The 16,396-nt window shown below is 37.9% G+C and overlaps 1 protein-coding gene across 6 annotated transcripts in view; it reads right to left on the bottom strand.

Annotated features, from left to right (window-relative positions):
• Nucleotides 1-575: 575 nt before the first annotated feature.
• The window catches only part of USP16 (ubiquitin specific peptidase 16), a 31,594-nt gene continuing 15,773 nt past the window's right edge, over nt 576-16,396 (bottom strand). For 4 of the 6 annotated variants that reach the window (XM_024239421.3, XM_024239422.3, XM_054542870.2 and 1 more), the window contains 11 exons: nt 16,019-16,149; nt 15,607-15,694; nt 14,487-14,565; nt 13,068-13,159; nt 12,642-12,698; nt 11,571-11,747; nt 7,822-8,482; nt 6,176-6,270; nt 4,863-4,949; nt 1,108-1,264; nt 576-1,000 (listed from right to left, as the gene is read on the bottom strand). In XM_024239421.3, the coding sequence (XP_024095189.3) occupies nt 879-1,000; nt 1,108-1,264; nt 4,863-4,949; nt 6,176-6,270; nt 7,822-8,482; nt 11,571-11,747; nt 12,642-12,698; nt 13,068-13,159; nt 14,487-14,565; nt 15,607-15,694; nt 16,019-16,149 (1,746 nt within the window). In that variant the 3' untranslated portion in view covers nt 576-878. The remainder of the gene's footprint in view (nt 1,001-1,107; nt 1,265-4,862; nt 4,950-6,175; nt 6,271-7,821; nt 8,483-11,570; nt 11,748-12,641; nt 12,699-13,067; nt 13,160-14,486; nt 14,566-15,606; nt 15,695-16,018; nt 16,150-16,396) is intronic. The other 2 variants (XM_054542871.2, XM_063720798.1) reach the window with 1 other exon arrangement.

The following is a 16,396-nucleotide window of genomic DNA, read 5'->3' as shown; positions in this document are numbered from 1 at the left end:
TTACATCTGTCCCAGATAGTTGACCACTGGCACAGAGCAAATACAGAGTAAGGCCTTATATACCCCAGCTTATGCACACTATGGCATCAGAAGGATTATAAAGAAACATTGCTCCCATTTATATTCTGCTGTCAATATAGATGCTTATAAAATTAACACGCTTGTATGGCCAAGCACAGTGGCTCAAGCCTGTAATCCCAGCACTTTGGGAGGCCAAGGCAGGTGGATCACAAGGTCAGGAGATCGAGACCATCCTGGCTAACACGGTGAAACCCCATCTCTACTAAAAATACAAAAAATTAGCTGGGCGTGGTGGCGGGCGCCTGTAGTCCCAGCTGCTCGGGAGGCTGAGACAGGAGAATGGCGTGAACCTGGGAGGCAGAACTTGCAGTGAGCTGGGATCGTGCCACTGCACTCCAGCCTGGGCGACAGAGCAAGACTCCGTCTCAAAAAAAAAAAAAAATTAACACACTTGTAATGAAGCTTCATTAGCCAGTCTGATGAAACATTTTTTGAAGTGTTACCTAGTAGGGTAAGTCAATAGAAGTTAAAATCTTCCCAGTAATAAAACAAGATTTTAGGGTAAGTCAGTTTATTGATGTGTTGTGATCCATCACCCAGATATATTAAACACAAAGGACTTAAGTAATTCAGGATTTCCTTTCCAGAAACAAAGCAGGAATAAAAACCACTATATGACAATATAAAACCTTTGTACATTTTTCGGTTTTTCCTTTCAATATTTAAATAAACATGATTTCTTCTGGCATGTATTTAATGTTAAGTGAACATGATTTTAATTAGTCTTTACTTTTTTTATTGTTATTTCAGCCATTATAAAAGCCATAAATGTGTTTCCAGAAAAAGTACTTTTGATATTACAGTATTCTCTCATAAAATAGGAGGTACGCTTGTGAGTTTAGTACTTTAGTTGTAGGCACAGCTTGCACATGTGTGTCGCTGATGTGAAACCACTGCCCTTTTGATTCCATTTCAAAATCTGTCAAGAGGAAATGAAAAATCAAACATAAATGGAAAGATTCAAGTTGATTACTTTTTGGTTTTGCCATAATCTGCTGAGTGCCTGAATTTTCCAAGACATCTTACCTTGTGGAATATCACCGTGAAGAACAAGATTAGAGAGATGACTATTTGCGGTTCTTGCCTTGGCATAGGCAGTGTAATGCCCCGACCTCATAGTACCACTGTGTTCAACAACTCCATATAAGGAATAGAGTACCCTTGTATTTTCTTCTGCAACATTCTTTAAAAATGAGTAGAATCCAAAAGTTAGTTCTAGTTCCATTTACACAGATGTCATGGGCAAGACAAGTTTACACTATGCAAAGGGTCTTTAAGCATTACTTTGAGAGTGCAGAAATCATTCATGAGTCTACTCTTTTCTCCATACCTCTTCTCAGCCTGAGACACTTCCGTTTTTATTATAAATTTACCATTGTTCCCCTGGTAGAAAAGCTATAAGCCACAGGCCACTTGATGCAGTTACCTGGCTCAGATACTAAATAACTGAATTCAACTTGCCAGTTTCTTTAGGAGCCTGAGGATAATTCCAAAATATCTTAACAACCCTAGCTATTAACAACTCTGAATACCCTGTTTAAAAAAAGGTAAGCCCTGAACAGGAAGAAAACAGTATTTTAGGTTGTGCCAAAAATTACCCTTACATCTTTAAATGTCCCTAAGGGAGTTGGTGAGAAGCACATTAAACCTCTCAAGTGTTCACTTTCCCCACCAGAGAGTGCAGGCTGCTTATTCTTCAGGCATTCTCTAGACCAGGAGCCACTTTTCAGACAACTATTTATGTTCTCATGTAAAAAGTCCGTAACAGGCATCACTGCCCTTCAGTAGTACTGTCTCTATACTCAGCTTCCCAATCTGTGCCTCCATATTCACTGAAGAACTTAGTACTCCTCCGTCCATCTATGATCCTCACAGGACTTTAAATGCCATTCCATTTTAGTCAACCACACCCAGGACTAGAGTCTGGGCTTGTCATCACTCAAAATTGTTCAACTTCATAAAATTCTTTTTGAGACAGGGTCTCCGTCACCCAGGCTGGAGTGCAGTGGCGTGATCTCAGCTCAATGCAACCTCTGCCTCCTGGGCTCAAGTGATCCTCCCACCTCAGCCTCTGGAATAGCTGGGACTACAGGTGCACACCACCATGACCTGCTAAATTAATTTTTTGTAGAGATGGGGTTTCAGCATGTTGCCCAGGCTGGTCTCAAACTCCTGAGCTCAAGGGACATAAATCTTATTTTTAGTCTTAGTCCACAAGTTTTCTATTTCTTCAACTCTCATCTCACCTATTCTGTACTCTTTAACCTAACAGGATCTCCAATGCTTATATTCTCCTCGCCTATGAAGACTTTTGGCTTCATTCCTGATATGGTTTGGCTGTGTCCCTACCCAAATCTCATCTTGAGTTGTAGCTCCCACAATTCCCACATGTCATGGGAGGGTAGCCATTGGGAGGTAACTGAATCATGGGAGCAGGTCTTTCCCATGCTTATTCTTGACAGTGAATAAGCCTCACGAGATCTGATGGTTTCATAAGGGGGAGTTTCCCTCCACATGCTCTTGCTTTGCCTGCTGCCATCCATGTAAGATGTGACTTGCTCCTCCTTGCCTTCCGCCATAATTGTGAGGCCTCCCCAGCCATGTGGAACTGTAATACCAATAAACCTCTTTGTTTTGTAAATTGCCCAGTCTTGCCCAGTATATCTTGCCCAGTATATCTTTATCAGCAGCATGGAAACTAATATAATTCCCATATGCAGTCTAGACCATCGCTATTCAAAACGTGGTCCATGAACAGCCAGCATCAGCATCACCTGAGAGTTTACATTAAACATGCAGAATTTTTGATCCCATACCAGACCTACAGAATCAAAATTTGTAGGTCTGATTCCCACATACACATTGAAGTTTGGGAACTTCAACCACATTTATCACTTACAAATAATCTCCTCCATATCCAATTCATCAGAAAGCCTCACCCTGAATCCTATAATGTACCTGCCATGCCCCAAACCCAGACGGCCGCTACTGCTAAGAAACAAAAGTATAATAAATGATCATGTACCTTGTCATAGTCCTCAATGTGACCAAATCTTATAAATTGTCCTTAGCTGCCTCTTCCATTATGCCCATCACAGCAACTGGCCCAGACTGTTTTTTTTTTTTTTTTTGAGGGAGTTTCCTGCTCTGTCACCTAGGCAGGAGTGCAGTGACGCAATCTCGGCTCACTGCAGCTCTGCCTCCCGGGTTCCAGCAATTCTCCTGCCTCAGCCTCCCTAGCAGCTGGGATTATAGGCGCACACCACCATGCCTGGCTAATTTTTGTATTTTCAGTAGAGACAGGGTTTCACCATGCTGGCCAGGCTGGTCTCAAAATCCTCACCTCAAGCGATCCACCCGCCTCGGCCTCCCAAAGTGTTGGCATTACAGGCGTAAGCCACCATGCCCAGCCCCAAATTCTTCAACATGGAGATTCTTTGAGATCCTTTGTGGTATCCTCACTTTCTACCCCTGCCTCTTCCACTCAGATACTTAGGAGGGTCCTGTCATTGGCCATCTCCTTTTTCTCTCTTCAGACTCTATACACAAGGGATCCCATCTTCTCATAGTTTAAACTACCACATATGTACTGATTTCTAAATCTTTGCCCTGGGCCCATCCTAACCTCTCTGCTATAGGTCTCAGATATGTATATCCAAATGTTTTCTAGACTAAGCACATTAATTTCTCAAAGGTATCTGACACTCAAATGTATCTAAAACTGAAGTCATTATCCTTTCTCTACCCGCTTTTCTCAACCTGCTTTTCTCCCTATATATCCTATCTCAATTTACAGCACTCCCATCTGTCATGCCAGGCCTCAGGAATCATCCTCAACCCTTTCTCTGCCACCCTCAGCATCCACTTATAAAAGGCCTCTGCCTCACCTTACAGTGCCAATCAATCATTAAGTCTGGTTAATTCTACCTCCTGAAATATTCCTTCTATCTCCCCATCTCCTGCCCAACTTTAAGCCCTCATCAACTACTGGCTGAATTAATACAACAGCCTCCAAACTCATGTCCCCACCTCTAGTCTTTCCCTCCTAAAATTCAGCCTCCATAAATCAACAAGTAACCTACGTCATATGAAGATCTGACCATGCCACCCCAGTGCTTTAAACTCCTCAGGGCTCCCCATTGTATACCTAATGAAGTCCAAGTTCCTCACCATGAGAACCCTCCAAAACTTCATTCCTATCTCACTTCTCTGGCTTCATTTCTCAACTCTCCCTATACCTTGTACTGTAAACTCTAGAACTACATACGTTACCAGTCTCTGGCAATCACCATCCTATTTTACACTGCTGTTTTTACTCCTGCTGTTCCTTCTGCCTGCAAAACTCATTTCATCTTGATTCATCATACTTTTACTCCTTCTTTAAATATAGTTGAGGCATGGTTTACTTAACAAAGCCATTCCTGAACCACCAACATGCTGGGTTAAGTGTATACCACTCCTGACCTATGTTCACCAGCCTTAACATTCAACCACATTAAACAGATTATTCATTAATAGATCTGCTCACCTTTAGTTTTATGCCCTCCGCTCACAAGACAATGTATGCCATAATAAAGGGGATTCCAAATGTTGAAGTGAAATAACCCATTCTTCAAAATGATTCATCACTAATCTTCAAATTATAAAGGTACAATGATCAAAGACCCACTCTACTCAATAATTGTTATCAACTTCATACTTAAGTGAGTTGCTACTGGAGCATTAGGTAAGCTATGATTTGACTTTAAAGGACTTTCCTGAAAAAGACCACTTCGACTTACCTTACATTTAAGGGTGCAAAAAGGAGCCAAATCTAAGATTTCCGGAAACTTTATGTGTTTGTTAACTTTGCGTAGGTTAAAACCAGCCTAAAAGAGAAGCATAACAGATTGACTTCTTTTCCTGGAAAAGCAATACACGTTAAGTAAACCGAAGTCCCCTCCGATGTCCAAAAGAATATCAACATTAAGTCCTAGTTCAATTTTCTTTGGAGACTCAATTCTTCCTGACCACTAACTGATTCCAAGTTGGTTTGCTTTTGCTAAGTACACACGTATCACACAAAAAACACACACCAACACATTAAGAAAGCTATTCCCAGCTGGACACGATGGCACATGCCTGTAATCTCAGCACTTTGGGAAGCTGAGGCAGGAGGATCACTTGAGCCCAGGAGTTCGAGACCAGCCTGGGCAACACTGTGAGACTGTCTCTACAAAACAATTAAAAAATTAGCTGGACATGGTGGTAGTCACCTATAGTCCCAGCTACTATAGAGGCTGAGGTGGGAGGATCGCTTGAGACCGGGAGGTCAAAGCTTCAGTGAGCCATGATCGTGTCATTGCACACCAGCCTGGGTGACAGAACAAGACTGTTTCAAAAAGAAGAAAAAAAACTTCTCTCATGAGAAAATTCTCAATGTTTCTGCTTCAGCCATCCAGAAATGCCAAATTAGACCACAGGTTCTGAGTGCTTAAAACTCAGCGATAGCATAATACTTTTCTGTGAAACACACGCTCTCAGCCTCATGCTCGAACCAAGCTTAGTGAATTGTTAATAAAGGCCCACCCAATTAGTCAAGCCCATACCAACCACAAGAGGAAAAACGTTCTGAAGATACTGAAAGTACTTTCAGAATTTGCAACACAGTTTAGAAGTTATACAGCTATAGCAAAAGTTTTCCAGAAAAGACGAGGTCACCAAAATGATGACAATCCAAGACACCAATGTCTTTTTATCAAGGGTCCGTAAAAACAAGATGCCACACACAAAACAGAAAAAATCACTAATATTCCTAAGCATGAGATATATGTAACACACCAGTCTTTTTCTTTTTTTAACCTGAAATAAAAGATGCCAATAGTACTAAAAAGAGGGACATGAGTTCTAGGAAATCTGAGGAGATTGTGCCTCCACCTTCACATGTGCCTCTGCCTAGCCCCTATGTTTTTCCCTTTCTGACTTCATTGACATTAGAGTTAAGAAACAACAGAAAACCAAAGAAACAAAGTAGTATGTTGAGACAGTAATGAAAAAAATAGGTAATAAAGTAGGTGTTACATATTTAAAACAAATTTTGGGTAACAAGGAGTACCTGCTGAAATCTCTTTAAATGAAGAGTAAGAACAGGAGGAGCAAGAGAAATTAGCATCTGCTTTTTGGCATTGGTGTAAACATGCTTCCTTTCACCTAAAGAAAAGAAGAAATTTTTAACAGGGAGAAAATCATTTTAGACCCCTACAGCATTCAGATTTGCTATAAAATCATTTCAAACATCTAAAGCAAGGATCAGTAAACTTTTTCTATGAAGTACTAGATAACAAATATTGTAGAATTTGTGGAGTAAGAGGCAAAATCAAAGATATTTTATAGGTATTTATATATGAGATAAAAATGTCCATAAATTCTTACGATGAAATCAAAATACAGTAATAACTGAGAATGATTACAATCAGAGAAAAATTGAATTACTGTGGAGAGACACATATTTTGGTTAATGAGGTTCAAAGTTTAGTATATTCCATCACATCAAATCATTTGCAAATGCTCATCTATAAAAAATATTTTTTAGGCTGGGTGCAATAGCTCACGCCTATAATCCCAGGACTTTGGGAGGCCTAGGCGGGCAAATCACTTGAGGTTAGGAGTTCGAGACCAGGCTGGCCAACGTGGCGAAACCCTATCTCTACTAAAAATACAAAAATTAGCCAGGTGTAGTGGCGGGTGCTTGTTAAGTCCCAGCTACTTGGGAGTCTGAGGCAGGAGAATCTCTTGAACCCGGGAGGTGGAGATTGCAGTGAGCTGAAATTGGCCACTGCACTTTATCCTGGGAGACAGGGCAGGACTCTGTCTCAAAAAAAAAAAAAAAAAAAAACATATATATATATACACACACACACACACACACACACACATACGTATGGTCTCTGAGCTGATACATATATAGACAAAAAGTAAGCCTATTTTTGTATGGTCTCTGAGCTTATACATCTATCTGAGCTGATATATATATAGACAAAAAGTAAGCCTATTTTTGTATGGTCTCTGAGCTTATATATATATATATATATATACATACACACATATATATACACATACACACATATGAAATACATATATACACACACACACACACACACACACACACAGGCTTACTTTTTGTCTCTACATGTAAATAAATGAAATTCTACTTAGAATTTTAAAACGTTTCAACAATTCTACTAAAAATCCTTGGGAATCCATGGCCCCTCCACATCCTATTTACCCAAACTCAAAAAAAAACGTAGTAGGGAGATAAGGGAAATTGTCAGTATGATCCTTTTTCCCATTTGAGGAAGACTGTAAGAAAGCACTGTCTTCCCAGTGCTTTGCACTGGGCATGTCATATTAGTTCACTGATAAATTCAAGTGTGGCATCCTGGGTGCAAGGGAGATAAGAGTGGAAAAAAATAGCCACTATGTGTCAGGATGCTGTGGTGACTGCATTCCAAGGGGATAATTCACCCACAGGTAGAGATGTCAGGGAGAAAACTGTCCCATTTAACTGCTGCTGGGATGTCACAGTGTATTAGCCACTTCAATAAAGTCCTACTTCTTCCATCCTTCTATTAAAATATTTACACAGAAAAGGACACTTATTCATGCCATCCAAATCCTGATACAATTAGGAGTACTCTACCTATGCAGTGCAAAATGTGCCCCTGAATATTAATTTTACTTACAGTGACAGCATTAAAATACCTTTTATATTTGCCTTTGGTCCATTACACTGTCTCCTTGTGCATACTTCACAAAGCAGTTTATTCGCATCTCGAAGTTTCTCATTACGGGTGAACTGATATAAACAATGTTGGATTGAACACTCATCAGTATTGAAAACTTCCCTGTTTGCAAGAGTACAGAAAGCAGTTTCTGGATCTTCATTTACAACCTCATACACCTTTGTTCCAGGAGTATGACTATCATTCAGAATCTCTATATTTATTTCATCAGGATGAAGAGCAGCATTCAAATTTAGGTTTTTGAAACCATTGGAAATGTCCACTTCTCCATTGCTCCCTTCCGTTAGGTAGGCACCATTTAAATTCCTAGTACAGTCAGTGGGAGATGGTAAAACCACCAGATCATTATCCATGTTGATATTTTTCATATCTACTTCCTCTGTGGATTTTTGATTGTCAGTTACACTTTCGATCATTTTTGCTTGGCCATTCAAATCTTTCTGGTTGATACAATATTCTTTATGCATAACACCCTCTTGTGAAATATGGTTGGATTTAATATTTACTTCTCCTTGAAGTGACATTTCAGCTTCATATTCACTGTCTTCAGGATGGTCAATAGTACAAATATCATTTAAATGAAGAACTTTTCCTTGAATTTTTTGTTGTCTTCGTTGGTTCTGGGTAAAAAGTATATGGCATTAAAAAAGAAAGAAAGAAAAAGAAAGAGCGGGAGAAAAGGAGGGAGAGAGACAGAGGAAGAAGGAGAAAACACACACATGTACTATATCCAGTTTTGCTGCTTGTCAATCAAAAATAATTTCCTAAGGAAGAGTTCACTCTCACAATCTGATCCTAAAAAGTTCCTTTGCTATCAAGGATCAAAAAAATTATGACGAAATTGGCTGGGCATGGTGGCTCACACCTGTAATCCTAGCACTGTGGAAGGCCAAAGCAAGAGGATCACAAGAGGATCACTTGAGGAGTTCAGGACATGCTTGGGCAACATACTGAGACCCCATCTCTAAAAAAAAATAAAAATAAAAATTAGCTGGGCACGTTGGTGTCCACCTGTAGTCCCAGCTATTCAGCAGGTTGAGGTTTGGGCTCAGCACTTGAGCCCAAAAGTTCAAGGTTACTGTGAGGTATGATCATACACACTATACTCCAGCCTGGGTGGCAGAGCAAGACTCTGTCTCAAAAAATAAATAAATAAATTATGAAGAAAAGTTATTTAGGCCAGGTGCGGTGGCTCACACCTGTAATCCCAGCACTTTGGGAGGCCAAGGAGGGCGTCTCACTTGAGGTGAGGAGTTTGAAACCAGCCTGGCCAACATGGTGAAAATCCATCTCTACTAAAAATACAAAAATTAGCCAGGCGTGCCTGTAATGCACGCATGGGTGGTGCGTGCCTGTAATCCCAGCTACTCGGGAGGCTGAGGCAGGAAAATAGCTTGAACATGGGAGGTGGGGGTTGCAGTGAGCCGAGACCACACCACTGCACTCCAGCCTGGGCAACAAAGTGACTCTGGTCCCAAAAAAAGAAAGAAAAAGTTATTTAAATGAAATCAGGAATAAACCATCACCAACCATCAAAAAATCACCCTACTGTAGAAATAAAAATATGCAAGACATGGTCTCTGTGCTAAAAGAAGTAATCCAGGCAGAGTACTAAGACTGTTAAACCCAGGCAGTCAAATGTTATACCACACGGTGGGTCTAACCCCACACGTAACAGAAAGAAATGTATCCATAGGAGTTACTGGGTCAAGGTTTCACTGAGAGAAAAAAAAACCAAACTGAAAGAAAACTCAAGGATGCACAAGTACAGGACTGCTTTGGTCAGAGGAATGGACAAAAGTATTCTGGGAAAAAAATGGCCTGAAGTTAGCAAAGAAGCAAGGTAGCCACACACACAGAAGAGAGTAAAGAACTTTTCCCTTTAAAATCACTCTTGCCACTTGCAACCTACTTCCAAATAGAGGAAAAGAAGGCATTTCATCAAGATTCCTGTTACTGAAATGCCTAAAAACCCAAAGGCATTTCTGGTTGTAACTGAAAGAACTGAAACAACAGCCCCCGTGAGGCTACTCTGTAATACCAGAAGAATGAAGGGCAGCAAACAGGATGGGACCCAAACATTTTCTGATGTGTTTCCGTAAAAACAGAGGAACACATGAATAAAAAATGAGAAAAGAATATAAGCAAAAACTTCAAAGAAATGAAATGCAAATGGCTCTGAAACATAAAAATATGCTTAATCTAATTTATATTAAAATAAATGCAAAATAAAACTGCACTGAGATAGTATTTTCCATCTAACATACCAATCAAAATCTGGAAGTTTGATAACACACAGCTGTCAAGGGTCAGGAGCAACCTTTGTGAAGGACAATTAGTATCAACGAAAACTACAAATGCAATCCCTCTTCTCAAAATTTACCCTACAGATGACTTATGTATAGGGTTATTCACTAGAGCACTGACCATTATAGCAAAAGACTAGAAACAACCTAAATCAATAGAGAAATGGTTAAATGAATTATGGCACATCCATAACACAGAATCATGCAACTGTTAAAAAAAAAAAAGGAAAGAAAGAAAGAATGAATGGGCCAGGCACGGTGTCTCACATCTGTAATCCCAGCACTTTGGTAGGCTGAGGCGGGCAGATTATCTGAGGTCAGGAGTTAGAGACCAGCCCGACCAACATGGTGAAACCTGTCTTTACTAAAAATACAAAAATTAGCCAGGCACGGTGGCACATGCCTGTAATCCCAGCTACTCGGGAGGCTGTGGCAGGAGAATCACTTGAACCTGGGAGGCAGAGGTTGCAGTGTGCCAAGATCTCACCATTTGCACTCCAGCCTGGGCGACAGAGTGAGACTCCATCTCGGGGAAAAAAAAAAAAAAAAAAAAGAATGAAGAAGTTTTACATACTAAAATGGAAAGGACTCCAAGAATCTAAGTATAAACAAACAACACAATCCAGAATGGTGCGAATGGTAAGAAAGGGGGGAAAAAACCAAGGCTGCATATTTGTATTTGCTCATATTTTCCAAAAGAAACTCCAGAAGGATACGTAGGAAAAAACAAAAATGTTTATCTTTGTCATAAAAGGAAAGTGGTGGTCGGCCAGGCGCAGGGGCTCATGCCTGTAATCCCAGCACTTTGGCAGGCCGAGGAGGGCGGATCATTTGAGGTCAGGAGTTTGAGACCAGCCTGGCCAACAATGGTGAAACCCTGTCTCTACTAAAAATATAAAAATTAGCTAGGCTTGGTGGCATGCGCCTGTAGTCCTGACTGCTCAGGAGGCTGAGGCACGAGAATTGCTTGAACCTGGGAGATGGAGGTTGCAGTGAGCAGAGATCGTGCCACTGCACTCCGGCCTGGGCCACACAGCAAGACTCCGTCTCAGGGGAAAAAAAAAAAACAGTGGTGGGAGGGGGACTTATTGTTTACCTTTATATATTTTTAAATTTGTGGGTGTCAATAATATTAACTCCAAAAATTAAGTTAATTAAACTTACTATAAATACTTGTTACAAGCAATGCAGGATTGAAAAAAAAAGAAGCACGACGTTTTCTTCACATATATTCAAAGCAATTTCCCTGCAGAGAATACTAAATGAGCTAAATTCTGTAATTGTCAAATGAAAGTGCTATATCTAAAATAACAGACATGTCTAACCAATGTCATTCAGACTACAAACTCAATAGTTCAAAATATAAAATTAGAAGCATATGATTTTCCTCCTAATTACCCACCTTGGCTTGCTTTTTGGCTTGTTTCTTTGCTTTTTTCTGTAAGTGCTTACTTGTTCCAGAAGGAATATCACTTCTCTCTTTCATGTAACTGTCATTATCTTTTTCTTCCTCGCTATCTTGATCTTCATCCTCCATTGTCTTTTTCAGATTTTTATCATTTACACTTTTCTTACCGCTCTTAAAATATAGATAACATAGGTCAAAAACAAAATTTTACAACTACCGTTTCGTGAAAAAAAATCCACACTATGTAAATATTTTTCTACTTCTATTATATACTAGCTTTTTTTTCCACAATATTTGAAAATAGATGAGACAAAATTTCTTTATCTCATATACTAGAAAGCAATCTTCATATAATGAGAAAACAAGCAAACAAAACAGCAAAAGGCAACATCACATGCAAGTGTAATAGAAATATAACGAAATTTATTAGATACATGCTGTGTCACACTGTAAATACGTCCATTTCCAAATACATTTTCTAAGTGACTTATATAAGTCACCACGGTGTATTCTTTTTTATTCTTTTCTTTCTTTGCATGCATATGACAGTTTCAGAAAAAGAGAAAATAAAGTTTGGTGAGACTTTAATTGCCAAGTAACAAGCCAAGGGTCTCATAATTCATACGAAGTTGAAGAATGATTTATCCAATACTCATAACATCTCTTCTTTTTTCCTATTACTACTTAAAAGGAACCAAATTAAAACGAAATAATACTCTTTATTTAACATTTATGAACTTAGGTGTGTGCAAGGGATTCGTGATTAGTCTTAAATAACAAAAATAAGTATTAATTTTAATATAAGGAAAATACTTCCCTGTATGGAAACCAATCAAACTAATTATGTGTACAGAATTCTGAATACATCATCTTTTTTTCCATCCTTGTTTTTAAAAGTAGTTACCCTGTACTTTATTCAAATCCTAAAAATCATTCTACCTCAAATTAAGAAAAATTTCTGCATGGGCTAGTAATACACAAACTTAAAAAGAGTAACAAGGCTTCCCCCCATAAAATCTTACAGGAAAAAAAACTACTTGAATAAAATAAACTCAATAGTCTTACCTGATCATCCAAAACTGGGAGGGACAAATCAAGGAAAGATTCATGAACCAAGGAGACCTTAACCAATCAGAAAAGACAGTGTAAAAATATAAATACTGTAAATGTTACATAGTAAGATCCTCCCTGCCCTGTGGGATGGCGGGGGTAGGGGGTGGGTTTCAAAATAAACAAAGACTTAAGAAAATTTGAAATGAAAAATTACACAACAATGAGGACTTTGGGTTGGGGGAAATAAATCAAAATGTTTAACTTCTTCAAGATTTAAGGAGTGCTGACATTTCCCACAAAGAACCATGCACATCTGAATAGCACCTGAATAGTTTAAAAAGATATCCTATGAAGGTAGAGATTTCTGCTTTTGAAATAAACAATTGATAAACTGTTGAATATTAGCGAATAAACCCAGTACACATGACATCTACTTACAGTTCTGCATTGATCACACATGATCATACTAGTTAGTTCACCACCAAAGATGCGGTCAACAAAACTTGGTATTGATTTTTTCTTCTCATAATCTATGGAGAAAAAAAAGTCTATCAATTACCAATTACCATTATATAATTAAACAAGAAAAGCTAAAACTACTTACCTATCTAACTCTAAAATTTTATTTTAAATTTCCTGTCCCACAGACTTCTTCCTCCATTCATAATCACCGTTATTTTTTTACGTGATAGAAGTCAGTATTATATATTCCACCTCTGAGCATAACGTAATTGAACACAATCACCTTTTATGAATAAGACAAAAAAGTCCTTATCCAAGATCTAGTCAGTGGGAAGTAAACTGTGCAAGTCAGTGAGACTTCTATGTCTTTCTCTCTCTCTCCATTAGTATAAAATGAACAGCTCGGAGTAGGCTGAATGACAGTCTAGTTCCTTAGTTCTAGCTCTAACATTCTAACATTCAAGACTGATGAAAGATACCAGAGTGCCAAACTGGGAGAGAAAATGCATGTAACTTGTTTTGTGAACTCTAAGACCGAACTCCTTTGATGTTTTAAAAACAAAAGAAAAACCTCGGGAAAATATTTCAAACAAAATCTTCCTTTTATTTCCCTATGCTCCCAGAAATAATCTTGATAAGTTTAATATAACTAAAAGCCATAATTTTACTACTTGCTCAGCCAATTTTCCAAATACATGAAACCTATAAGCATTATTCAAATGATAATTTATGCAGAACCACACTTTTCTGACAGAAAATGCCAGTGGGGGTAATTCTTTCCATTACTGGCCAGGCTCTAAAGGGCACCAAGGAGGCAAAGAGTTGCTATAAGTTGATTCAAATCTGTGCTTTATAATACAGTAGCCCTTAGTCATTTGTGGCTATTTAAATTTAATTACAATTAAATAAAAATAAAAATGTAGTTCCTCAGTTTCACCAGTCACATTTCAGGAGCCACATGTGCCTAGTTTCTTCTATGTGGAACAGCAAAGATATAGAAGAGTTCCATCAACATAGGAAGTTCTACTGGGCAGATCTGTCCTAAATCTTTACATGCCACATAATAAGAACTAAGTTTGCTCCATGATTAATAAACCAACTACTGACAACTCACAGTAACAAATATAATTCATGTATTACTGCTAATTATAATTTTAAGCTTTTGAAAAGTAAAACTGTAATTCATCTTAGTTCTATCTTTAATACATAAAAAGAATACACCATGGGTTAAAACTGTTCACTTCTGGAGCACTGAATAATTTTTACTAATCAACGTTGATAAAGAGAAATTATACATTAATAATTGTGGACTTGGAAATACATGTGCCAGCAATCTTGTTCTAAGGTACAGAGGAATTCAACTATAGTGTTTTAGTTCAAAAAGTCAGACATTACCTTTAACTTTATTTTTTAGTTCTTCATCCAATTTTTCTGTAGAATTACCAAATGCTTTAAGTATTCCTTTACTCACTCTCTAAAAGTAATAAAATGGATATATATATACTATTAAATTTTAAATTTTATTTTCCTTAGAAAATATGTAATCAAGTCAAGAAAGTGATCAGGATACAGCTCCCATATTTACTAAATAATTCCAAAATCACATTTTCAAACTTAATTCAAGGAGCTAAAAAGGAATTACGCCACAAAGCAATCACTAACCATTGAATAAAGGTATTATCTTATCATTTCAATATCTTAAACCTCTTCAAACCAAAGCTTTTCAGAACATGCCCACCTCCTTTGAGAAGAAACTGAAATAGCTTGTCCTACAAGCAGAATGATTACATGACAGCCACAGGGTCGGACTCCAGTGCTTAAAGCCCAGCTCCATTATTTCTGGGGGACCTTAAACTAGGTACTGAACTTCTCTACAGCCTAGATTCTCAATCTATGGAATAGGAAAAAATCACAGTATCCACCTCGCAGAAACCTTGTGAGAACAAAGTAAGGGAATTAATACAAAACACTGAAAACAGTGATTGGCATAAAAATAAGTGCAAAATAAATATTAGTTATTATCACTATTATTAGTACTCATTAATTCATATCCCCAAATACATTATTTTATATTCTGGCAAGTAACAAAAATTTTAAAATGCAACAAATGTTCCCTGACTCTTACAAAATGAAAATACTTCCTAGGTTCAAAAAACAGTGTTAAATCAGACTCAGAATTAAGAGTAAGGGTGTGCTGCACCTGGGTTTGGGAGAAATAATTTCCAATATTTGGCAGCTCTCTTCGTACAGGTTAGTACAACAGAATCTTTCAAGAACATTAATGCTGTAAACATCAACTAAACTTAAGCCATCATGAGAAAGAGAATCACTGCTAATTCTCTGGATTCATTCTAATGGTGAAAACATACTAGTTGAAAAAGCTGGTGTAAGAAAAAATTTAAAAGTATGATGGCCTTAATAACTAGCTTTCATTGTTTTAACTCGTAAGATATCAAATGAGACAGAAAGCTTATGAAGATAAGATTATAAAATACAATGGTCATAACATGCTAACTTGGTGTTCTTCTGCTCTCATCCCATCCAATAAATAGCGAAGCAGCTCCTGGCTGTCTTGCTGCTGATAGCCTTTAAACCGCACTGCTCTAGAGAAAAACAAAAAGACAGAAAAGCAGTCTTCAGTCTACTAAGATCTGAAGCTATTTTTAGAAAATCTTAGGATCATATCCAAAATCTCAGAGACTTCTGGTTTCTACAAATTTCTGTTTAGTCCATTAACACCCTTGGGAGATTTAACTATCACATAAAATATATTTTAAAATCCAAATGAAAAAAAGCTATATCTTTTGTATATAGAGGGTTGACTAAATGTAATGCTATTAATATTTTTATATTTTACTATTTAATATTAATATTATTTCTCAGCATCTCAGTGAGGCACTGAAAGCACAATCGAAGTGGATACTCACTTTTTACAGACCTGAGAAAAGAGTTCTTTCGGTGTCACAACCCCCTTTTTGGTCTCTTGCATCTCATTAAGAAACTGGCTCATGGCTAAAGTAAGAGGGCCTGGAGGCTCAAGGTTTATTTCTAACGGTTCCTGAATATGGGAAAAGAAATTACTTCCTTCAGTCAAATTTTGGAATCACTGACTTTACTAAAATCTAATTAGTTAACATATACTGCCAATGTTCCTCACAGAACTGCCCCATTTAAAAGTTTAAAATGTACATCAAAAGAGATAGAAACTGTTTGGTCACAGACTGTCTTATGCAGAATTCAGCTCTACTATTTTAGTTTTAGATTATCCGGAACACTTACTATCTAAGAATTGAAAGAGCCAAAGC

This window comes from Pongo abelii, chromosome 22, assembly GCF_028885655.2.
Source record: "Pongo abelii isolate AG06213 chromosome 22, NHGRI_mPonAbe1-v2.0_pri, whole genome shotgun sequence".
In the NCBI taxonomy this organism is placed as follows: Eukaryota; Metazoa; Chordata; class Mammalia; order Primates; family Hominidae; genus Pongo; species Pongo abelii.
Note: the sequence above shows the minus strand (reverse complement) of the source record. Positions and strands in the feature narration are given on the sequence as shown.